At 40.4% G+C, this 25,137-nt stretch overlaps 1 protein-coding gene and 1 long non-coding RNA gene across 2 annotated transcripts in view; both read left to right on the forward strand.

The window, feature by feature from the left end:
• LOC116371778 (uncharacterized) overlaps nt 1–2,596 on the forward strand; it is a gene marked incomplete at its 3' end in the record, with an annotated part of 31,382 nt that extends 28,786 nt beyond the window's left edge. The window contains exon 4 of the mRNA XM_031820788.1: nt 2,349–2,596. Coding sequence (XP_031676648.1) covers nt 2,349–2,596 — 248 coding nt within the window. The remainder of the gene's footprint in view (nt 1–2,348) is intronic.
• A 19-nt stretch (nt 2,597–2,615) lies between these two features.
• LOC116371786 (uncharacterized) lies at nt 2,616–19,460 on the forward strand. The gene is made up of 2 exons (XR_004209023.1): nt 2,616–2,663; nt 19,382–19,460. It is a non-coding gene; the product is annotated as an uncharacterized LOC116371786 (long non-coding RNA).
• Nucleotides 19,461–25,137: the final 5,677 nt, after the last annotated feature.

A 25,137-nucleotide genomic window follows, 5' to 3' on the forward strand; every position in this document is an offset into this window, starting at 1 on the left:
TAGTGTATGTACACATGGGTGTTGTTGCACCATACCAACGATAAGCCTGTCTTCCCCATCACATCATGAAAGGTCATGTTGATGTTCATTTAACCTCTGTCTCTCTCTTCCTCTGACTCCTCCCTTTCTCCTTTTGTTTCTCTCTATCTCTGTCTCTCTTTCTCTCTCTTTCTCCTCAGATCTCCAGGCTCAAAGCGTCAGTCCACCAGGTAGGTAGAGTATAAATCTACAGTGATTATAGCAGTTCAATATTAGTCAACTTTATTATCCCACATGGAGAAATTCATGTGTCCATACAAACCATTCTAAAACCCAATAACAAGTAGTGTTTTATGGAACTACTAATACTTGTCAACCACAAAGCATCACTGCTGTTAGAATAACAGAATCACTGTCATCATCTGTCCTCACCACTGTGTTTTCCTCTCTGCTGTTTACAGCTGAATACTCAGTCAGACTGGTGAATGGGACCACTTCCTGTTCTGGGACAGTGGAAGTCTTCAATGAAGGAGAGTGGTTAAGTCAATGTTCTGGGTGGTGGTACATAATGAGAGAGGTTAGGATTTTGTGTAGAGAGCTGAACTGTGGGAATGTTGTAGCTGAATCTATAGGACCTCAGTTTGAAAAGGGAAGAGGAAGAGTCACAATATATAGTTTGTGCAGTGGAGAAGAGTCTTCTATTGGACAGTGTGTCATCACAGGAGCACTTGGTGTCTGTAATCGTGGATATTATCATCATGTGACCTGTTCAGGTAAGAGACTGGTCATATTGAGAGATTTATTTATACATTATATAATATTACCATGTATCATGTTTTATGTGTTTTTATTTCATTTAAATAGAGGGAGAGATGTCAGATGTATTTAAACATTATATTTGTGTTTGTCATATTGGTTTATGGGAAATGTTCATGGGCAGATCATTGTAGTTCAGATGGTACTGAAGTGAAGCTGCCTGATGGGATGTCCAGCTGTTTATTTTCTATAAAGTGAAGTGAACTTATTCCTGTCTCCTACCTGCATTATTCCCAACCCGATCCTGAGTGACTAAGAACCCATTTCTACCTCTTACAGTATCAAACATAGCAAACTACAATCTTTTATCCAACATCTTTGTGTTTAGTCCTTGACAGTGTCATGAACAAAACTGATTGAATGTTCAACCAACTCTTTTTTTACAGACTCTGTGCGGCTTGTGGATGGAGCTGGTCTCTGCTCTGGGAGAGTGGAGGTGAAGTCCAATCAGTCTTGGGCCTCAGTGTGTGAAGCTGACTTTGACCGGCAGGATGCAGAGGTAGTCTGTAGGGAGCTTGGTTGTGGGGCTCCTGCAGCTCTACAGGGGGGGCTCTATGGAGAAGGTGAGGGTCAGACCTGGGATAAAGAGTTCCAGTGTAAAGGCAAAGAGTCCCTTCTCCTGGACTGTGACACCTCAGACAGAAAAAACAACACCTGCCCACCTGGTAATGCTGTTGGACTCACCTGCTCAGGTAAGAAAGAGTTTGTCACTCAATCTACATTGTTTCTCACCTGTAGTGAAGAATATGAGAGACAATATAGGTGTGTTTTACTGAGAAGATAGTAAGATTACTGTCTCTCTCTTTTCTTTTCTCAGAGCCTGATGATGTGAGGCTGGTGGGAGGAGGCAGTCGCTGTGCTGGTGGAGTGGAGCGGTACGACCAGGGAGAGTGGAGGACTATGGGAATTAAAGACTGGGACCAGGCGGCTGTAGCTGCAGTAGTGTGTAGACAGCTGGGTTGTGGCTCCACTGTTTCAGTACTACCTGGAAACACCACTAGAGCGTTTGGAGTTAAATGTGATGGGGATGAATCTTCACTGAGGGAGTGTTTAAGAAGTCATCGTCTCCTTCCTGGAATCACAGTGATCTGCTCAGGTCATAACAACATATTATAATTACATTCAACTGATTTCCTTCATTCATACAACTTCCTCTGCACCTCTCATGATGACTGTTTAGCTTGTCAGTCTGCTTTACTAAATAGATCACTCAGTCAAGTAGGAATCAAATACAACTTAAATATCCCAGAATGCTTTTGTATTTGAGTGTTATCTCAGTGAACGTCTCTACTCACTACCACTGTCACATGTCATGTTATTGTCACATCTAAATGAGGAAAGTAGTTGAGGAGCTACGTTTTCTTTTTCTCTCCTCTTGTTCCAGATGTCCTGCTTCAGCCTGATATCAACATATGTTGTCTCAGTGACTGTAGGCCCACTACTCATGTTGCCCTGTGAGGAAGGGTGGCTGGCACTGTTACATGCTGATGTTATTGTCATATCTATAGGAAACTAGTTGAAGAGGTTCTTCTTGTTCTCTTTTATTGTTACAGATCTCCTGGTCCAGCCTGATATCTTCCTGACCGACTCAATGGGAGGGGTCTTCAGGGGCCACCAGGGGCCCGAGGTGTTCAGGGGCTACAACTTCACCATCACCTGCTCCATTCAGCCACAGTACCCAGGAGGCTCCTTCCTCCTCACGTTCACCGGCTCCAACAGAACCCAGCCAGCTGTCAATCACTCTGCTGCCTTCCTCTTCCCTGCTGCAGATGACTCCCACCAAGGGAACTACAGCTGTGTTTATGACAATTATGTTTTCTCTCATAACTTCTCCTCTGAGAGTGAGCTCCTCTCCCTCACCATCACAGGTAACTGAACATGAACCAGACTTATAACTTTGTCATTGACAGATTTCCCACAGATCTATGTGATGATGATCAGTCCCCTCATCAACATTCCAGCATTTATTGCATTTAGCTTTTTCCTTTTATTTTTCAAATAACCGAAAGTGAGAAAGTTGTAATCTGAATATAGGGGAAAAGGCCATTCTTGAACACGGGGTCAGACATTCTTACTAATCTGTTGGAGAAGCATTTTGGATTTAAATATACTTTTTGTTTGACTGAAGCCTTCAGTGAGGGGTCTAATGCTTAATATTTAATCATTGCTGCCCTCCGAGTTCATATTCATTATGTAAATCAGCCTGTTCAAAATTGTCTGGTTTGCCGTTCAAAATCAAACAGAATGTCTTTTGGTGATATCATTTAAAAACAGGTCGCAGGTGTAGACAAGACCATAAGCACATAGGTAAACTGGGATATGACTAAAGTGTTACTCAGGGTAAACTGGGATATGACTAAAGTGTTACTCAGGGTAAACTGGGATATGACTAAAGTGTTACTCAGGGTAAACTGGGATATGACTAAAGTGTTACTCAGGGTAAACTGGGATATGACTAAAGTGTTACTCAGGGTAAACTGGGATATGACTAAAGTGTTACTCAGGGTAAACTGGGATATGACTAAAGTGTTACTCAGGGTAAACTGGGATATGACTAAAGTGTTACTCAGGGTAAACTGGGATATGACTAAAGTGTTACTCAGGGTAAACTGGGATATGACTAAAGTGTTACTCAGGGTAAACTGGGATATGACTAAAGTGTTACTCAGGGTAAACTGGGATATGACTAAAGTGTTACTCAGGGTAAACTGGGATATGACTAAAGTGTTACTCAGGGTAAACTGGGATATGACTAAAGTGTTACTCAGGGTAAACTGGGATATGACTAAAGTGTTACTCAGGGTAAACTGGGATATGACTAACGTGTTAATGAGGGGGATTTTTCCACAAATAGACAGGTGGTTTCCTTTCCGTGGTGGCAAGATATGATCTATTTTTGCTTTCTATAAAAATGTATTAGAGTGAGTTAATATCTTTCTTTCGGGATATGTATTCCAAGTGTGACCACATCACCCTCAGACCATTTTATTAGTAAACTACACAATAATGTAAAAGTTGTATTTTATTGCGATCCAATACGTAATAGGCTACTCTAATTATTATCTGGTTGTAATCTAGAGAGGCTAGAACAATGATATAGATCCTCTGAGGCTGTGGAGGCATCCACATTGTGTACTTAAAATGAAACATAAACCATCAGGGTACAATGACACCTTTGGGATGGTAAATCGCTGAAGAATGCTGTGTTGGCCATGCTGGTTAAGTGTGTCTTGAATTCTAAATAAATCACAGACAGTGTCACCAGCAAAGCACCCCCACATGATCACACCTCCTCCTCCATGCTTCACGGAGGGAAGCACTCTGCGTTTACAAACCACGGCGGTTGGAAGCAAAAATCTCAGCAGATCAAAGGACACATTTCGATTGGTCTAATGTCCATTGCTCATGTTTCTTGGCCCAAGCAAGTCTCTTCTTATTGTTGGTGTCTTTTAGAAGTGGTTTAGTTGTAGCAATTCAAACATGAAGGCCTGATTCACGCAGTCTCCTCTGAACAGTTGATGTTGAGATGTGTTTGTTACTTGAACACTGTGAAGCATTTATTTGGGCTGCAATCTGAGGCTGGTAATTCATTCTCTGCAGCAGAGATAACCCTGGGTCTTCCTTTCCTGTGGCGGTCCTCGTGAGCCAGTTTCATCATAGCACTTTTTGTTTATTTAACAAGTTAGTTAAGAAACCATTCTTATTTACAATGACAGCCTACTCCAGCCAAACTCAGACATAGTGTGCTGCCCTGTGCGACTCCCAATCACAGCCGGTTGTGATACAGTCTGGATTTGAACCAGGTTGTCTGTGTGATGCCTCTAGCACTGAGATGCAGTGTGTTAGACCTCTTTGCCACTTGTAAGCCCCAGTGTTTGCGACTGCACTTGAAGAAACTGTCAAAGTTCTTGAAATGTTCCATATTGACTGACCTTCATGTCTTAAAGTAATGATGGACTGTCGTTTCTCTTTGCTTATTTAAGCTGTTCTTGCCATAATATGGACTTGGTCTTTTACCAAATAGGGCTATCTTCTGTATACCAACCCTACCTTGTCACAACACAACCGATTGGCTCAAATGCATTAAGAAGGAAAGAAATTCCACAAATGTACTTTTCACAAGGCACTACTGTTAATTGAAATGCATTCCTGGTGACCACCTCCTGAAGCTGGTTGAGAGAATGCCAAGAGTGTACAAAGTTGTCATCAAGTCAAAGGGTGGCTACTATGGAGTGTCTCAAACATAAAATATATTTTAATTTGTTGAACACATTTTTTGGGTTAATACATGATTCCCTGTGTGATGTCATAGTGTTGCTGTCTTCACTCTTATTCTTCAATGTAGAAAATAGTAAAATATAGAAAAACCCTTGAACAAGTAGGTCTGTCCAAACTGTTGACAGGTTCTGTATAAATGACCTCCAGTCGTACTTTATCAAAGGCCTTTTCAAAGTCAGCTATGAATACCAGGCTTTACTTCCCAGATTGTCCATAGTGTTCTACTTGTCTTATATTCCAAAGACATAATGCTGGTGAAATGCTTGTGTTTCTAGCTCTGACAGCAGTAATATCTAACAAGTAATATCTAAGAATTTCACAACATAAACCCAATACACACAAATCTCAGGAATGGAATTACGAATATATAAATATATGGACAAGAAATGTCAGCACGGCACAAACTAAATAGACAGCAGGTAGACTAGATAGATAGACAGCAGGTAGACTAGATAAATAGATAGCAGGTAGACTAGATAGATAGATAGCAGGTAGACTAAATAGATAGATAGAAGGTAGACTAAATAGATAGATAGAAGGTAGACTAAATAGATAGATAGAAGGTAGACTAAATAGATAGATAGCAGGTAGACTAAATAGATAGATAGCAGGTAGACTAAATAGATAGATAGCAGGTAGACTAAATAGATAGATAGCACGTAGACTAAATAGATAGATAGAAGGTAGACTAAATAGATAGATAGAAGGTAGACTAAATAGATAGATAGCAGGTAGACTAAATAGATAGATAGCAGGTAGACTAAATAGATAGATAGCAGGTAGACTAAATAGATAGATAGCAGGTAGACTAAATAGATAGATAGCAGGTAGACTAAATAGATAGATAGCAGGTAGACTAAATAGATAGATAGCAGGTAGACTAAATAGATAGATAGCAGGTAGACTAAATAGATAGATAGCAGGTAGACTAGATAGCAGGTAGACTAAATAGATAGACAGCAGGTAGACTAAATAGATAGATAGCAGGTAGACTAAATAGATAGATAGCAGGTAGACTAAATAGATAGATAGCAGGTAGACTAAATAGATAGCAGGTAGACTAAATAGATAGATAGCACGTAGACTAAATAGATAGCAGGTAGACTAAATAGATAGATAGAAGGTAGACTAAATAGATAGCAGGTAGACTAAATAGATAGATAGATAGCACGTAGACTAAATAGATAGACAGCAGGTAGACTAAATAGATAGCAGGTAGACTAAATAGATAGCAGGTAGACTAAATAGATAGCAGGTAGACTAAATAGATAGATAGATAGCACGTAGACTAAATAGATAGACAGCAGGTAGACTAAATAGATAGCAGGTAGACTAAATAGATAGCAGGTAGACTAAATAGATAGCAGGTAGACTAAATAGATAGCAGGTAGACTAAATAGATAGCACGTAGACTAAATAGATAGATAGCACGTAGACTAAATAGATAGATAGCAGGTAGACTAGATAGCAGGTAGACTAAATAGATAGACAGCAGGTAGACTAAATAGATAGACAGCAGGTAGACTAAATAGATAGATAGCAGGTAGACTAAATAGATAGATAGCAGGTAGACTAAATAGATAGCAGGTAGACTAAATAGATAGCAGGTAGACTAAATAGATAGCAGGTAGACTAAATAGATAGATAGCACGTAGACTAAATAGATAGCAGGTAGACTAAATAGATAGATAGAAGGTAGACTAAATAGATAGCAGGTAGACTAAATAGATAGATAGATAGCACGTAGACTAAATAGATAGACAGCAGGTAGACTAAATAGATAGCAGGTAGACTAAATAGATAGCAGGTAGACTAAATAGATAGATAGATAGCACGTAGACTAAATAGATAGACAGCAGGTAGACTAAATAGATAGCAGGTAGACTAAATAGATAGCAGGTAGACTAAATAGATAGCAGGTAGACTAAATAGATAGCAGGTAGACTAAATAGATAGCAGGTAGACTAAATAGATAGCACGTAGACTAAATAGATAGATAGCACGTAGACTAAATAGATAGATAGCAGGTAGACTAAATAGATAGCAGGTAGACTAAATAGATAGCACGTAGACTAAATAGATAGATAGCACGTAGACTAAATAGATAGATAGCAGGTAGACTAAATAGATAGCACATAGACTAAATAGATAGCACGTAGACTAAATAGATAGATAGCAGGTAGACTAAATAGATAGATAGCAGGTAGACTAAATAGATAGATAGCAGGTAGAATAAATAGATAGATAGCAGGTAGACTAAATAGATAGATAGCAGGTAGACTAAATAGATAGATAGCAGGTAGACTAAATAGATAGATAGCACGTAGACTAAATAGATAGATAGCAGGTAGACTAAATAGATAGATAGCACGTAGACTAAATAGATAGATAGCAGGTAGATTAAATAGATAGCAGGTAGACTAAATAGATAGATGGCAGGTAGACTAAATAGATAGATGGCAGGTAGACTAAATAGATAGATAGCAGGTAGACTAAATAGATAGATAGCAGGTAGACTAAATAGATAGATAGCAGGTAGACTAAATTGATAGATAGCAGGTAGACTAAATGGATAGACAGCAGGTAGACTAAATAGATAGATAGCAGGTAGACTAAATAGATAGATAGCAGGTAGACGAAATAGATAGATAGCAGGTAGACTAAATTGATAGACAGCAGGTAGACTAAATTGATAGATAGCAGGTAGACGAAATAGATAGATAGCAGGTAGACGAAATAGATAGATAGCACGTAGACTAAATAGATAGATAGCACGTAGACTAAATAGATAGCAGGTAGACTAAATAGATAGCAGGTAGACTAAATAGATAGATAGCAGGTAGACTAAATAGATAGCACGTAGACTAAATAGATAGATAGCACGTAGACTAAATAGATAGATAGCACGTAGACGAAATAGATAGATAGCACGTAGACGAAATAGATAGATAGCACGTAGACTAAATAGATAGCACGTAGACTAAATAGATAGATAGCAGGTAGACTAAATAGATAGATAGCAGGTAGACTAAATAGATAGCACGTAGACTAAATAGATAGATAGCAGGTAGACTAAATAGATAGATAGCAGGTAGACTAAATAGATAGATAGCACGTAGACGAAATAGATAGATAGCACGTAGACTAAATAGATAGCACGTAGACTAAATAGATAGATAGCAGGTAGACTAAATAGATAGATAGCAGGTAGACTAAATAGATAGCACGTAGACTAAATAGATAGATAGCAGGTAGACTAAATAGATAGATAGCAGGTAGACTAAATAGATAGATAGCAGGTAGACTAAATAGATAGATAGCAGGTAGACAAAATAGATAGATAGCACGTAGACTAAATAGATAGATAGCACGTAGACGAAATAGATAGATAGCACGTAGACTAAATAGATAGCAGGTAGACTAAATAGATAGATAGCAGGTAGACTAGATAGATAGATAGCAGGTAGACTAAATAGATAGATAGCAGGTAGACTAAATAGATAGATAGCACGTAGACTAAATAGATAGATAGCAGGTAGACTAAATAGATAGATAGCAGGTAGACTAAATAGATAGATAGCAGGTAGACTAAATAGATAGATAGCAGGTAGACTAAATAGATAGATAGCACGTCGACTAAATAGATAGATAGCAGGTAGACTAAATAGATAGACAGCAGGTAGACTAAATAGATAGACAGCAGGTAGACTAAATAGATAGACAGCAGGTAGACTAAATAGATAGATAGCAGGTAGACTAAATAGATAGATAGCAGGTAGACTAAATAGATAGATAGCAGGTAGACTAAATAGATAGATAGCAGGTAGACTAAATAGATAGATAGCAGGTAGACTAAATTGATAGATAGCAGGTAGACTAAATTGATAGATAGCAGGTAGACTAAATTGATAGATAGCAGGTAGACTAGATAGATAGATAGCACGTAGACTAAATAGATAGCAGGTAGACTAAATAGATAGATAGAAGGTAGACTAAATAGATAGCAGGTAGACTAAATAGATAGATAGCACGTAGACTAAATAGATAGATAGCACGTAGACTAAATAGATAGATAGCAGGTAGACTAAATAGATAGCACATAGACTAAATAGATAGCACGTAGACTAAATAGATAGATAGCAGGTAGACTAAATAGATAGATAGCACGTCGACTAAATAGATAGATAGCAGGTAGACTAAATAGATAGACAGCAGGTAGACTAAATAGATAGACAGCAGGTAGACTAAATAGATAGACAGCAGGTAGACTAAATAGATAGATAGCAGGTAGACTAAATAGATAGATAGCAGGTAGACTAAATAGATAGATAGCAGGTAGACTAAATAGATAGATAGCAGGTAGACTAAATAGATAGATAGCAGGTAGACTAAATAGATAGATAGCAGGTAGACTAAATAGATAGATAGCACGTAGACTAAATAGATAGATAGCAGGTAGACTAAATAGATAGATAGCAGGTAGACTAAATAGATAGATAGCACGTAGACTAAATAGATAGATAGCAGGTAGACTAAATAGATAGATAGCACGTAGACTAAATAGATAGATAGCAGGTAGATTAAATAGATAGCAGGTAGACTAAATAGATAGATGGCAGGTAGACTAAATAGATAGATGGCAGGTAGACTAAATAGATAGATAGCAGGTAGACTAAATAGATAGATAGCAGGTAGACTAAATAGATAGATAGCAGGTAGACTAAATTGATAGATAGCAGGTAGACTAAATGGATAGACAGCAGGTAGACTAAATAGATAGATAGCAGGTAGACTAAATAGATAGATAGCAGGTAGACGAAATAGATAGATAGCAGGTAGACTAAATTGATAGACAGCAGGTAGACTAAATTGATAGATAGCAGGTAGACGAAATAGATAGATAGCAGGTAGACGAAATAGATAGATAGCACGTAGACTAAATAGATAGATAGCACGTAGACTAAATAGATAGCAGGTAGACTAAATAGATAGCAGGTAGACTAAATAGATAGATAGCAGGTAGACTAAATAGATAGCACGTAGACTAAATAGATAGATAGCACGTAGACTAAATAGATAGATAGCACGTAGACGAAATAGATAGATAGCACGTAGACGAAATAGATAGATAGCACGTAGACTAAATAGATAGCACGTAGACTAAATAGATAGATAGCAGGTAGACTAAATAGATAGATAGCAGGTAGACTAAATAGATAGCACGTAGACTAAATAGATAGATAGCAGGTAGACTAAATAGATAGATAGCAGGTAGACTAAATAGATAGATAGCAGGTAGACTAAATAGATAGCACGTAGACTAAATAGATAGATAGCAGGTAGACTAAATAGATAGATAGCAGGTAGACTAAATAGATAGATAGCAGGTAGACTAAATAGATAGATAGCAGGTAGACAAAATAGATAGATAGCACGTAGACTAAATAGATAGATAGCACGTAGACGAAATAGATAGATAGCACGTAGACTAAATAGATAGCAGGTAGACTAAATAGATAGATAGCAGGTAGACTAGATAGATAGATAGCAGGTAGACTAAATAGATAGATAGCAGGTAGACTAAATAGATAGATAGCACGTAGACTAAATAGATAGATAGCAGGTAGACTAAATAGATAGATAGCAGGTAGACTAAATAGATAGATAGCAGGTAGACTAAATAGATAGATAGCAGGTAGACTAAATAGATAGATAGCACGTCGACTAAATAGATAGATAGCAGGTAGACTAAATAGATAGACAGCAGGTAGACTAAATAGATAGACAGCAGGTAGACTAAATAGATAGACAGCAGGTAGACTAAATAGATAGATAGCAGGTAGACTAAATAGATAGATAGCAGGTAGACTAAATAGATAGATAGCAGGTAGACTAAATAGATAGATAGCAGGTAGACTAAATAGATAGATAGCAGGTAGACTAAATTGATAGATAGCAGGTAGACTAAATTGATAGATAGCAGGTAGACTAAATTGATAGATAGCAGGTAGACTAGATAGATAGATAGCACGTAGACTAAATAGATAGCAGGTAGACTAAATAGATAGATAGAAGGTAGACTAAATAGATAGCAGGTAGACTAAATAGATAGATAGCACGTAGACTAAATAGATAGATAGCACGTAGACTAAATAGATAGATAGCAGGTAGACTAAATAGATAGCACATAGACTAAATAGATAGCACGTAGACTAAATAGATAGATAGCAGGTAGACTAAATAGATAGATAGCACGTCGACTAAATAGATAGATAGCAGGTAGACTAAATAGATAGACAGCAGGTAGACTAAATAGATAGACAGCAGGTAGACTAAATAGATAGACAGCAGGTAGACTAAATAGATAGATAGCAGGTAGACTAAATAGATAGATAGCAGGTAGACTAAATAGATAGATAGCAGGTAGACTAAATAGATAGATAGCAGGTAGACTAAATAGATAGATAGCAGGTAGACTAAATTGATAGATAGCAGGTAGACTAAATTGATAGATAGCAGGTAGACTAAATTGATAGATAGCAGGTAGACTAGATAGATAGATAGCACGTAGACTAAATAGATAGCAGGTAGACTAAATAGATAGATAGAAGGTAGACTAAATAGATAGCAGGTAGACTAAATAGATAGATAGCACGTAGACTAAATAGATAGATAGCACGTAGACTAAATAGATAGATAGCAGGTAGACTAAATAGATAGCACATAGACTAAATAGATAGCACGTAGACTAAATAGATAGATAGCAGGTAGACTAAATAGATAGCACATAGACTAAATAGATAGCACGTAGACTAAATAGATAGATAGCAGGTAGACTAAATAGATAGATAGCACGTAGACTAAATAGATAGATAGCAGGTAGACTAAATAGATAGATAGCAGGTAGACTAAATAGATAGATAGCAGGTAGACTAAATAGATAGATGGCAGGTAGACTAAATAGATAGATAGCAGGTAGACTAAATAGATAGATAGCAGGTAGACTAAATAGATAGATAGCACGTAGACTAAATAGATAGATAGCACGTAGACTAAATAGATAGATAGCAGGTAGACTAAATAGATAGATAGCAGGTAGACTAAATAGATAGCACGTAGACTAAATAGATAGATAGCACGTAGACAAAATAGATAGCAGGTAGACTAAATAGATAGATAGCAGGTAGACGAAATAGATAGATAGCACGTAGACTAAATAGATAGCAGGTAGACTAAATAGATAGATAGCACGTAGACTAAATAGATAGATAGCACGTAGACTAAATAGATAGACAGCAGGTAGACTAAATAGATAGCAGGTAGACTAAATAGATAGCAGGTAGACTAAATAGATAGCAGGTAGACTAAATAGATAGCAGGTAGACTAAAACACAGTAGAATAGAATGAAGTATATGAAATGAGATGAGTAATGCAAAAATATGTAAACATTAAGTGCCATTTGTTAAAGTGGCCAGTGATTTCCAATCTATGTATATAGGCAGCAGCCTCTAATGTTTCGTCCATGTAAAAACAACTATCTGAATAAGATGAATAATATCTGACAATACCTTTTTAATTCTCTGCACTACACATTTAGCTAGGATTTTTGCATCACAACACTGAAGTGTAAGATGCCTCCAATGTTTTAAATGGACTGGATCTTTATATTTACCACTTGGATCCTGTTTCAGTAATAATGAAATCAGACCTTCTTGTTGAGTATCTGATAATCTACCATTTATATAGGAGTGGTTATATCGTGCTGATAACGGTCCTCTGAGTCTATCTAAAAGGTTTGGTATAACCTCCACTGGTAGGCCCTCCAGACCATGTATATAGTCTCCACAGTGACTCTGTACTGGTACCCCTGTATATAACCTCCACTGGTAGGCCCTCCAGACCATGTATATAGTGACTCTATACAAGGGGTACCAGTACAGAGTCAGTGGAGCCTCTCAGTGACTCTGTACTGGTACCCCTGTATATAACCTCCACTGGTAGGCCCTCCAGACCATGTATATAGTCTCCACAGTGACTCTGTACTGGTACCCCTGTATATAACCTCCACTGGTAGGCCCTCCAGACCATGTATATAGTCTCCACAGTGACTCTGTACTGGTACCCCTGTATATAACCTCCACTGGTAGGCCCTCCAGGCCATGTATATAGTCTCCACAGTGACTCTGTACTGGTACCCCTGTATATAACCTCCACTGGTAGGCCCTCCAGACCATGTATATAGTCTCCACAGTGACTCTGTACTGGTACCCCTGTATATAACCTCCACTGGTAGGCCCTCCAGACCATGTATATAGTCTCCACAGTGACTCTGTACTGGTACCCCTGTATATAACCTCCACTAGGCCCTCCAGACCATGTATATAGTCTCCACAGTGACTCTGTACTGGTACCCCTGTATATAACCTCCACTGGTAGGCCCTCCAGACCATGTATATAGTCTCCACAGTGACTCTGTACTGGTACCCCTGTATATAACCTCCACTAGGCCCTCCAGACCATGTATATAGTCTCCACAGTGACTCTGTACTGGTACCCCTGTATATAACCTCCACTGGTAGGCCCTCCAGACCATGTATATAGTCTCCACAGTGACTCTGTACTGGTACCCCTGTATATAACCTCCACTGGTAGGCCCTCCAGGCCATGTATATAGTCTCCACAGTGACTCTGTACTGGTACCCCTGTATATAACCTCCACTGGTAGGCCCTCCAGGCCATGTATATAGTCTCCACAGTGACTCTGTACTGGTACCCCTGTATATAACCTCCACTGGTAGGCCCTCCAGGCCATGTATATAGTCTCCACAGTGACTCTGTACTGGTACCCCTGTATATAACCTCCACTGGTAGGCCCTCCAGGCCCTGTATATAGTCTCCACAGTGACTCTGTACTGGTACCCCTGTATATAACCTCCACTGGTAGGCCCTGTATATAACCTCCACTGGTAGGCCCTGTATATAACCTCCACTGGTAGGCCCTGTATATAACCTCCACTGGTAGGCCCTGTATATAACCTCCACTGGTAGGCCCTGTATATAACCTCCACTGGTAGGCCCTGTATATAACCTCCACTGGTAGGCCCTGTATATAACCTCCACTGGTAGGCCCTGTATATAACCTCCACTGGTAGGCCCTGTATATAACCTCCACTGGTAGGCCCTGTATATAACCTCCACTGGTAGGCCCTGTATAACCTCCACTGGTAGGCCCTGTATATAACCTCCACTGGTAGGCCCTGTATATAACCTCCACTGGTAGGCCCTGTATATAACCTCCACTGGTAGGCCCTCCAGACCATGTATATAGTCTCCACAGTGACTCTGTACTGGTACCCCTGTATATAACCTCCACTGGTAGGCCCTCCAGGACTCTGTACTGGTACCCCTGTATATAACCTCCACTGGTAGGCCCTGTATATAACCTCCACTGGTAGGCCCTCCAGACCATGTATATAGTCTCCACAGTGACTCTGTACTGGTACCCCTGTATATAACCTCCACTGGTAGGCCCTCCAGACCATGTATATAGTCTCCACAGTGACTCTGTACTGGTACCCCTGTATATAACCTCCACTGGTAGGCCCTCCAGACCATGTATATAGTCTCCACAGTGACTCTGTACTGGTACCCCTGTATATAACCTCCACTGGTAGGCCCTGTATATAACCTCCACTGGTAGGCCCTCCAGACCATGTATATAGTCTCCACAGTGACTCTGTACTGGTACCCCTGTATATAACCTCCACTGGTAGGCCCTGTATATAACCTCCACTGGTAGGCCCTCCAGGACTCTGTACTGGTACCCCTGTATATAACCTCCACTGGTAGGCCCTCCAGGACTCTGTACTGGTACCCCTGTATATAACCTCCACTGGTAGGCCCTCCAGGCCATGTATATAGTCTCCACAGTGACTCTGTACTGGTACCCCTGTATATAACCTCCACTGGTAGGCCCTCCAGGCCATGTATATAGTCTCCACAGTGACTCTGTACTGGTACCCCTGTATATAACCTCCACTGGTAGGCCCTCCAGACCTTCTTGTTGAGTATCTGATAATCTACCATTTATATAATGAATAGGAACAATATTCCAACACTGATCTTCGGTTAGTGGCGAAGGAGGAGACTGAAACGAAAACATAAAGTGCTTTTCTTCCTCTTTCAAAATATTGTTTCATGAATCATGTGTGACTCTGTCATGTGTAACAAGGTTTGTATATTTATTCCTGGTAGCATTTCTATGTCGAAGAGAAAATCATAACATTTTCCCCCATATTCCACCCAGGTCGCTTTATTTTTAGTAATACATTACACTTGATCTATCTTGAACAAGTGATTTCCTTAAGTGCGTGAGGGACACAGTTTGTAGTGTGATTACCTGAAGTGCGTGAGGGACACAGTTTGTAGTGTGATTACCTTTACGTTCCATAGAGATACTTAAAACCGTATTATAATCTCCCACCATAATTAGAGTCTTGTGTTGCTTGTAGGGTTGATCAATTATTATATATATCTTCAGAGAAGTGTGGATCATTGTTATTTGGACTGTATAGGTTCATGAGCCCTGTCTGTTTATTGTCCAATCACATCTTTAAAATCATTCATCTACCTTCATCCATCACAAACCCAGGCCCTGCATGTCCCCAGGCACCCTCATTTGTTGACTTCTGTGATCGAAAAAGCTTTGGGTATGGACTTTCCAGGTCCATACCCAAACAGTTCGAACTACTAATTTTGAAAATTACTCTCTCCAGAAATAAGTCTCTCACGGTTGCCGCCTGCTACCGACCCCCCTCAGCTCCCAGCTGTGCCCTGGACACCATTTGTGAAATGATCGCCCCCCATCTAGCTTCAGAGTTTGTTCTGTTAGGTGACCTAAACTGGGATATGCTTAACACCCCGCCAGTCCTACAATCTAAGCTAGATGCCCTCAATCTCACACAAATCATCAAGGAACCCACCAGGTACAACCCTAACTCTGTAAACAAGGGCACCCTCATAGACGTCATCCTGACCAACTGGCCCTCCAAATACACCTCCGCTGTCTTCAACCAGGATCTCAGCGATCACTGCCTCATTGCCTGTATCCGCTACGGAGCCGCAGTCAAACGACCACCCCTCATCACTGTCAAACGCTCCCTAAAACACTTCTGTGAGCAGGCCTTTCTAATCGACCTGGCCCGGGTATCCTGGAAGGACATTGACCTCATCCCGTCAGTTGAGGATGCCTGGTCATTCTTTAAAAGCAACTTCCTCACCATTTTAGATAAGCATGCTCCGTTCAAGAAATGCAGAACTAAGAACAGATACAGCCCTTGGTTCACCCCAGACCTGACTGCCCTCGACCAGCACAAAAACATCCTGTGGCGGACTGCAATAGCATCGAATAGTCCCCGTGATATGCAACTGTTCAGGGAAGTCTGGAACCAATACACGCAGTCAGTCAGGAAAGCTAAGGCCAGCTTCTTCAGGCAGAAGTTTGCATCCTGTAGCTCCAACTCCAAAAAGTTCTGGGACACCGTGAAGTCCATGGAGAACAAGAGCACCTCCTCCCAGCTGCCCACTGCACTGAGGCTAGGTAACACGGTCACCACTGATAAATCCATGATTATCGAAAACTTCAATAAGCATTTCTCAACGGCTGGCCATGCCTTCCGCCTGGCTACTTCAACCTCGGCCAACAGCTCCGCCCCCCCCCGCAGCTCCTCGCCCAAGCCTCTCCAGGTTCTCCTTTAACCAAATCCAGATAGCAGATGTTCTGAAAGAGCTGCAAAACCTGGACCCGTACAAATCAGCTGGGCTTGACAATCTGGACCCTCTATTTCTGAAACTATCTGCCACCATTGTCGCAACCCCTATTACCAGCCTGTTCAACCTCTCTTTCATATCGTCTGAGATCCCCAAGGATTGGAAAGCTGCCGCAGTCATCCCCCTCTTCAAAGGGGGAGACACCCTGGACCCAAACTGTTACAGACCTATATCCATCCTGCCCTGCCTATCTAAGGTCTTCGAAAGCCAAGTCAACAAACAGGTCACTGACCATCTCGAATCCCACCGTACCTTCTCCGCTGTGCAATCTGGTTTCCGAGCCGGTCATGGGTGCACCTCAGCCACACTCAAGGTACTCAACGATATCATAACCGCCATCGATAAAAGACAGTACTGTGCAGCCGTCTTTATCGACCTTGCCAAGGCTTTCGACTCTGTCAATCACCATATTCTTATCGGCAGACTCAGGAGCCTCGGTTTTTCGGATGACTGCCTTGCCTGGTTCACCAATTACTTTGCAGACAGAGTTCAGTGCGTCAAATCGGAGGGCATGCTGTCTGGTCCTCTGGCAGTCTCTATGGGGGTGCCACAGGGTTCAATTCTCGGGCCGACTCTCTGTGTATATCAATGATGCTGCTCTTGCTGCGGGCGATTCCCTGATCCACCTCTACGCAGACGACACCATTCTATATACTTTTGGCCCGTCTTTGGACACTGTGCTATCTAACCTCCAAACAAGCTTCAATGCCATACAACACTCCTTCCGTGGCCTCCAACTGCTCTTAAACGCTAGTAAAACCAAATGCATGCTTTTCAACCGGTCGCTGCCTGCACCCGCATGCCCGACTAGCATCACCACCCTGGATGGTTCCGACCTAGAATATGTGGACGTCTATAAGTACCTAGGTGTCTGGCTAGACTGCAAACTCTCCTTCCAGACTCATATCAAACATCTCCAATCGAAAATCAAATCAAGAGTCGGCTTTCTATTCCGCAACAAAGCCTCCTTCACTCACGCCGCCAAGCTTACTCTAGTAAAATTGACTATCCTACCGATCCTCGACTTCGGCGATGTCATCTACAAAATGGCTTCCAACACTCTACTCAGCAAACTGGATGCAGTTTATCACAGTGCCATCCGTTTTGTCACTAAAGCACCTTATACCACCCACCACTGCGACTTGTATGCTCTAGTCGGCTGGCCCTCGCTACATATTCGTCGCCAGACCCACTGGCTCCAGGTCATCTACAAGTCCATGCTAGGTAAAGCTCCGCCTTATCTCAGCTCACTGGTCACGATGGCAACACCCATCCGTAGCACGCGCTCCAGCAGGTGTATCTCACTGATCATCCCTAAAGCCAACACCTCATTTGGCCGCCTTTCGTTCCAGTACTCTGCTGCCTGTGACTGGAACGAATTGCAAAAATCGCTGAAGTTGGAGACTTTTATCTCCCTCACCAACTTCAAACATCAGCTATCTGAGCAGCTAACCGATCGCTGCAGCTGTACATAGTCTATTGGTAAATAGCCCACCCTTTTTCACCTACCTCATCCCCATACTGTTTTTATTTATTTACTTTTCTGCTCTTTTGCACACCAATATCTCTACCTGTACATGACCATCTGATCATTCATCACCCCAGTGTTAATCTGCAAAATTGTAATTATTTGCCTACCTCCTCATGCCTTCTGCAAACATTGTATATAGACTCCCCCTTTGTTTTCCACTGTGTTATTGACTTGTTAATGGTTTACTCCATGTGTAACTCTTTGTTGTCTGCTCACACTGCTATGCTTTATCTTGGCCAGGTCGCAGTTGCAAATGAGAACTTGTTCTCAACTAGCCTACCTGGTTAAATAAAGGTGTTCTCAACTAGCCTACCTGGTTAAATAAAGGTGTTCTCAACTAGCCTACCTGGTTAAATAAAGGTGTTCTCAACTAGCCTACCTGGTTAAATAAAGGTGTTCTCAACTAGCCTACCTGGTTAAATAAAGGTGTTCTCAACTAGCCTACCTGGTTAAATAAAGGTGTTCTCAACTAGCCTACCTGGTTAAATAAAGGTGTTCTCAACTAGCCTACCTGGTTAAATAAAAAACAACAATAAAAAACAATGACTGTTAATTAATATCCTTTTTTGAATGTCATTGACCATGTTAGAAATACATTTCACCCCAGAAGTCCTTTTTCCACACAACTTCATTTAAAATAGTTGAATGAGTTTCCAATAAACAATAGATACTATATTCCTTCTCTTTTAGCCATGTGAATACAGATTATTTTCGTATTATCTACTAAGACTACAATTATAACTGTCTATACTTATTTCACCATTTACCATAATGAGATACACGTTTTAAATATAGTTATCATAAAATATGTTTGTAAACTCACTGTCATAAAGTACCATAGTGATTGTGTTCATTCAGCTGTACCATGATATCTGCATTGCTACTTAGTAACCCCCCAATTGTTCTCCACTATACCGTCCTCTAAAACCCCTCCCCGTCCCAAGTAGGTTTGTCATCCCAGTGACCGGCAGGCCACCCTCCATCCCCTCGAATCCCAGGGCCCCCGAGAGACCGGGACCCATCCTTTGAAAAGACCCCACAGTGAAACACACAGAACAGAAGCAGATCAGCAGACAAAAGCCTTTCTCTCTCACATCGATTATCAACAACTACTAAACTCAGTTATACATAAATAATATCCTGCGTATCTTAATTTCCATCATTAACAAATAATATGTGTAATAATGTAGGCAGTTCCTGCCATGTGATGATGTTAGTAGTATAGAGATAATGATGTTATGGATTATAAATGTTATGATATTGATTATGATGTTAGTAGTATAGAGATAATGATGTTATGGATTATAAATGTTATGATATTGATTATGATGTTAGTAGTATAGAGATAATGATGTTATGGATTATAAATGTTATGATATTGATTATGATGTTAGTAGTATAGAGATAATGATGTTATGGATTATAAATGTTATGATATTGATTATGATGTTAGTAGTATAGAGGTAATGATGTTATGGATTATAAATGTTATGATATTGATTATGATGTTAGTAGTATAGAGGTAATGATGTTATGGATTATAAATGTTATGATATTGATTATGATGTAGATTATTGTTATAGTATTAGTAGTATATAGGTAATGATGTTATTGATTACAAATGTTATGATATTGATTATGATGTAAGTAGTATATAGATAATGATATTATTGATTATAAATGTTATGATATTGATTATGATGTAAGTAGTATATAGATAATGATGTTATTGATTATAAATGTTATGATATTGATTATGATGTTAGTAGTATAGAGGTAATGATGTTATGGATTATAAATGTTATGATATTGATTATGATGTTAGTAGTATAGAGGTAATGATGTTATGGATTATAAATGTTATGATATTGATTATGATGTTAGTAGTATAGAGGTAATGATGTTATGGATTATAAATGTTATGATATTGATTATGATGTTAGTAGTATAGAGGTAATGATGTTATGGATTATAAATGTTATGATATTGATTATGATGTTAGTAGTATAGAGGTAATGATGTTATGGATTATAAATGTTATGATATTGATTATGATGTTAGTAGTATAGAGGTAATGATGTTATGGATTATAAATGTTATGATATTGATTATGATGTAAGTAGTATATAGGTAATGATGTTATTGATTATAAATGTTATGATATTGATTATGATGTAGATTAGTGTTATGTTGTTAGTAGTATAGAGGTAATGATGTTATGGATTATAAATGTTATGATATTGATTATGATGTAGATTAGTGTTATGTTGTTAGTAGTATAGAGATAATGATATTATTGATTATAAATGTTATGATATTGATTATGTTGTTAGTAGTATAGAGGTAATGATGTTATGGATTATAAATGTTATGATATTGATTATGATGTTAGTAGTATAGAGGTAATGATGTTATGGATTATAAATGTTATGATATTGATTATGATGTAAGTAGTATATAGGTAATGATGTTATTGATTATAAATGTTATGATATTGATTATGATGTAGATTATTGTTATAATATTAGTAGTATATAGATAATGATGTTATTGATTACAAATGTTATGATATTGATTATGATGTAGATTCGTGTTATGTTGTTAGTAGTATATAGGTAATGATGTTATTGATTATAAATGTTATGATATTGATTATGATGTAGATTAGTGTTATGTTGTTAGTAGTATAGAGATGATGTTATTGATTACAAATGTTATGATATTGATTATGATGTAAGTAGTATAGAGATAATGATGTTATTGATTATAAATGTTATGATATTGATTAGGATGTAAGTAGTATAGAGATAATGATGTTATTCTCTTATGATCTGTGGGTTACAGAGAAAGTATAGTATTTAGTGCAGGTCTGATAGACATTATATTGTGTTGATATGTTCCAGATAAGGACCTGTTGTTCTCTAAACTGTCATGGAGTCACTGAATGTTTTAATAAACTCACTGTCAGTCTGGTGTGATTTCCCCTCCAGTGTTTTATTTCCCAGTGTTCAAAGGGTTATTGATCATTAGTGATTCCATCAGTGACACCAGACATCATCTCAGCCCAGAGGTCCAGCTCAGCACCTTGACCCTTAGTGACCTCTCCCCCAGACAGACAGACAGACAGAACTACTAGTCACCCTCCACTCTCTCCCTGAGTCCAGGCCCCAGACAGACAGACAGACAGACATTCACCCCTCCACTCTCTCCCTGAGTCCAGGCCCCAGACAGACAGACAGACATTCACCCCTCCACTCTCTCCCTGAGTCCAGGCCCCAGACAGACAGAGCAGCAACACCGTCAGAACTATAGCAGTCTTCATTCTGAAATGACTCTGGTCTTCTTCAGAAGTAGTGCAGTCGTCTACAGGGTTCAGAACTCACCTTTTTAAACACTTCTTATCACTCATATCATGAGGTTTCACATGTGTTTGGTTACATAGTGTCCAATGTTCTTCTGAGTGATAAAACAGCAAACATTAAGAGTGTTGACTTATCAGACCCACATATATAATAAATATACTATAATATACTATATTCATGTGCTTTTAGTACTCACACATGAATCATATCCTGTTTGCAGGTCATGTGTTGTTTTGAGCCAGCAGTAAAAACACACTGACAGGACAGTTCCTCTTATGGCCACTAGGTGGTAATCTGGTGTCACAGACGCAGGACTGTAGACTAGAAAGAAGCATTGTCCCAATTATCTCTCCTTTCTCCTGAAGTGTACACTTGTTCACTTCCCTTCTCTGAAATGACTGGTAACTAAATATGGTGGAAAACCCCACTTGATAACAGAGGGTAGAGTCCTCTGAGTGGAACGGTGTGACAAACAGTACCTCCTCTCCCTCTCCCTCTCCTCTTCTCCCCTCTCCCTCTCCTCTTCTCCCCCCTCTCCTCTTCTCTCCTCTTCTCTCCTCTTCTCTCCCCTCTCCCTCTCCTCTTCTCCCCTCTCCCTCTCCTCTTCTCCCCTCTCCCTCTCCTCTTCTCTCCTCTTCTCCCCCCTCTCCCTCTCCTCTCCTCTTCTCCCCCCTCTCCTCTTCTCTCCTCTTCTCCCCCCTCTCCCTCTCCTCTCCTCTTCTCCCCCCTCTCCCTCTCCTCTTCTCCCCCCTCTCCCCTCTCCTCTTCTCCCCTCTCCCTCTCCCCTTCTCCCCCATCTCCCTCTTCTCTCCTCTTCTCTCTCCCTCTCCTCTTCTCCCATCTCTCGCTCTCCTCTCCTCTTCTCCCCCCTCTCCCCTCCCTCTCCTCTTCTCCCCCCTCTCCCCTCTTCTCCCCTCTCCCTCTCCCCTTCTCCCCCCTCTCCTCTTCTCTCGTCTCCTCTTCATCTTTTTTGTCACTGACTTCTCACCAGTGATGTCATCATAACCAGTAACCTGTTCCTCTCTTGACCCAGCCTGACCCTGACATACAGCATCAGGCCTGTTGAGTTGACTTGGGTAACAGACCTCTAGCTTCTACACCACATCCCCCCTTCTCCTGCTCTAACATGAGACCTCATCAGTACTCATTTTGGGTGCTGGTACTGTTTATATTTAGGTGCTGGAACATTAAGCCAATATTCTATAAGAGGTGAACTCAAGCAGTAGAAAGTTAGAGGTGATATTATAGGACACTATGTGTAACGTTGCTGCTCTGCCAGCAGTTTCCTGTGGAGTTTTTTTAACATGTTAGTTTGCTGTCGTGTGTTCAACCACAGATCCAAGATAAGTTGCTAAGAAGTTAATCTCACATCATTGACGTTAGGACGTAATGAGAGAGAAGTCATATAGCCTAGCAGTATTTTCCACTCTTCAGTCCACTCTTTATGACAGCAGACTGTGGAGCCCCAGTTAGAGACAGATATGATACCTGCAGTGGTACTGATGACCCTGTTGTGGAGCACAGGTAGGATTTTGTTACACTGATATACACTTGTGACAGTTACTGAGATATGATTTGATATTGTAAGATATATTATAATTTACAGGGTTAGTAAAATAACATACAACTGGAAGCAGACAGTAAAAATGTGTCTCAAAGCAGGACAATGATGTGATCACCTGTAAATGTACTTTACTGTAGTCTAACTGTCCATCTGGGGACAGGCACTAATGTCAGTTAAGTTGTGATGGTGTCATGCATCTGACTGTTGTATATTCAGTGTGTCAATGATTGATTGTATCTGTCTCTATGTAAATGAATGAGAGTATATATGATGTATTATATATTATATTGGTGTTATTTTAGAGTAGGAGAAGGGAGGGGTGTAGATGACAGAGGTCTATGAGCTGAGTCAAGATCAACAGGTTCAACACTATAAGTCACGAAGAGAGAGAGAATGAGAGAGAGAGAGATGAGAAGAGAGGAGGGGTGGGGAGAGAGATTTGAGGAGGAGGAGAGAGAGGGTAGGGAGAGAGGAGGGTTGGGGAGAGAGAAAGGGAGGGGAGAGAGAACGGGAGGGGAGAGAGAAAGGGAGGGGCGATGGGAAAGGAGGGCATAGAGCAAGAAAGGTGAGAGAGGAGGGTAGGGGAGAGATATTTGAGAAGGAGAAAAGAGGGAAGGGTAGATATGAGAGGAGGGTAGATATGAGAGAAGGGTAGAGGAGAGAGGAGGGTAGATATGAGAGAAGGGTAGGGGAGAGAGGAGGGTAGATATGAGAGGAGGGTTGAGGAGAGAGGAGGGTAGATATGAGAGAAGGGTAGAGGAGAGAGGAGGGTAGATATGAGAGAAGGGTAGAGGAGAGAGGAGGGTAGATATGAGAGAAGGGTAGGGGAGAGAGGAGGGTAGATATGAGAGGAGGGTTGAGGAGAGAGGAGGGTAGATATGAGAGAAGGGTAGAGGAGAGAGGAGGGTAGATATGAGAGAAGGGTAGAGGAGAGAGGAGGGTAGGGAAGAGAGGAGGGTAGATATGAGAGGAGGGTAGAGGAGAGAGGAGGGTAGAGGAGAGAGAAGGGTAGAGGAGAGAGGAGGGTAGAGGAGAGAGAAGGGTAGGGGAGAGAGGAGGGTAGATATGAGAGGAGGGTAGAGGAGAGAGGAGGGTAGAGGAGAGAGAAGGGTAGAGGAGAGAGGAGGGTAGAGGAGAGAGGAGGGTAGATATGAGAGATGGGTAGAGGAGAGAGGAGGGTAGGGGATAGAGGGTAGGGTAGAGAGAAGGGGAGGGGAGAAAGGAGAGAAGGGGAGAGTGGAGGATAGGAGAGAGAAGGGTAGAGTAGAGATGATGGGAGGGAGGGGATAGAGAGATTTGCGGAGGAAGGAAGAGGGTAGGTGAGAGAGGAGGGTAGGGGAGAGAGAAGGGTGGAGGAGAGATGGCGTATGTGTTTACACATGGGTGTTGTTGCACCATACCGCTGTCATCCCCATCATATCATGAAAGGTCATGTTATGTTGATTTAACCTCTTCCTCTCTCTTCCTCTGACTCCTCCCTTTCTCTCTATCTCTCTGTCTCTCTCTCCCTTTCTCCTCTGTCTCTCTCTTTCTCCTCAGATCTCCAGGCTCAAAGTGTCAGTCCACCAGGTAGGTAGAGTATAAATCTACAGTGATTATAGCCGTTCAATATTAGTCAACTTTATTATCCCACGTGGAGAAAGTCATGTGTCCATACAAACCATTCTAAACCCCAATAACAAGTAGTGTTTTATGGAACTACTAATACTTGACATATTATATATTATATTGGTCTGATGTTAGAGTAGGAGAAGGGGGGTGTAGATGATAGAGGTCT

Source organism: Oncorhynchus kisutch, unplaced genomic scaffold (assembly GCF_002021735.2).
Source record: "Oncorhynchus kisutch isolate 150728-3 unplaced genomic scaffold, Okis_V2 scaffold3655, whole genome shotgun sequence".
In the NCBI taxonomy this organism is placed as follows: Eukaryota; Metazoa; Chordata; class Actinopteri; order Salmoniformes; family Salmonidae; genus Oncorhynchus; species Oncorhynchus kisutch.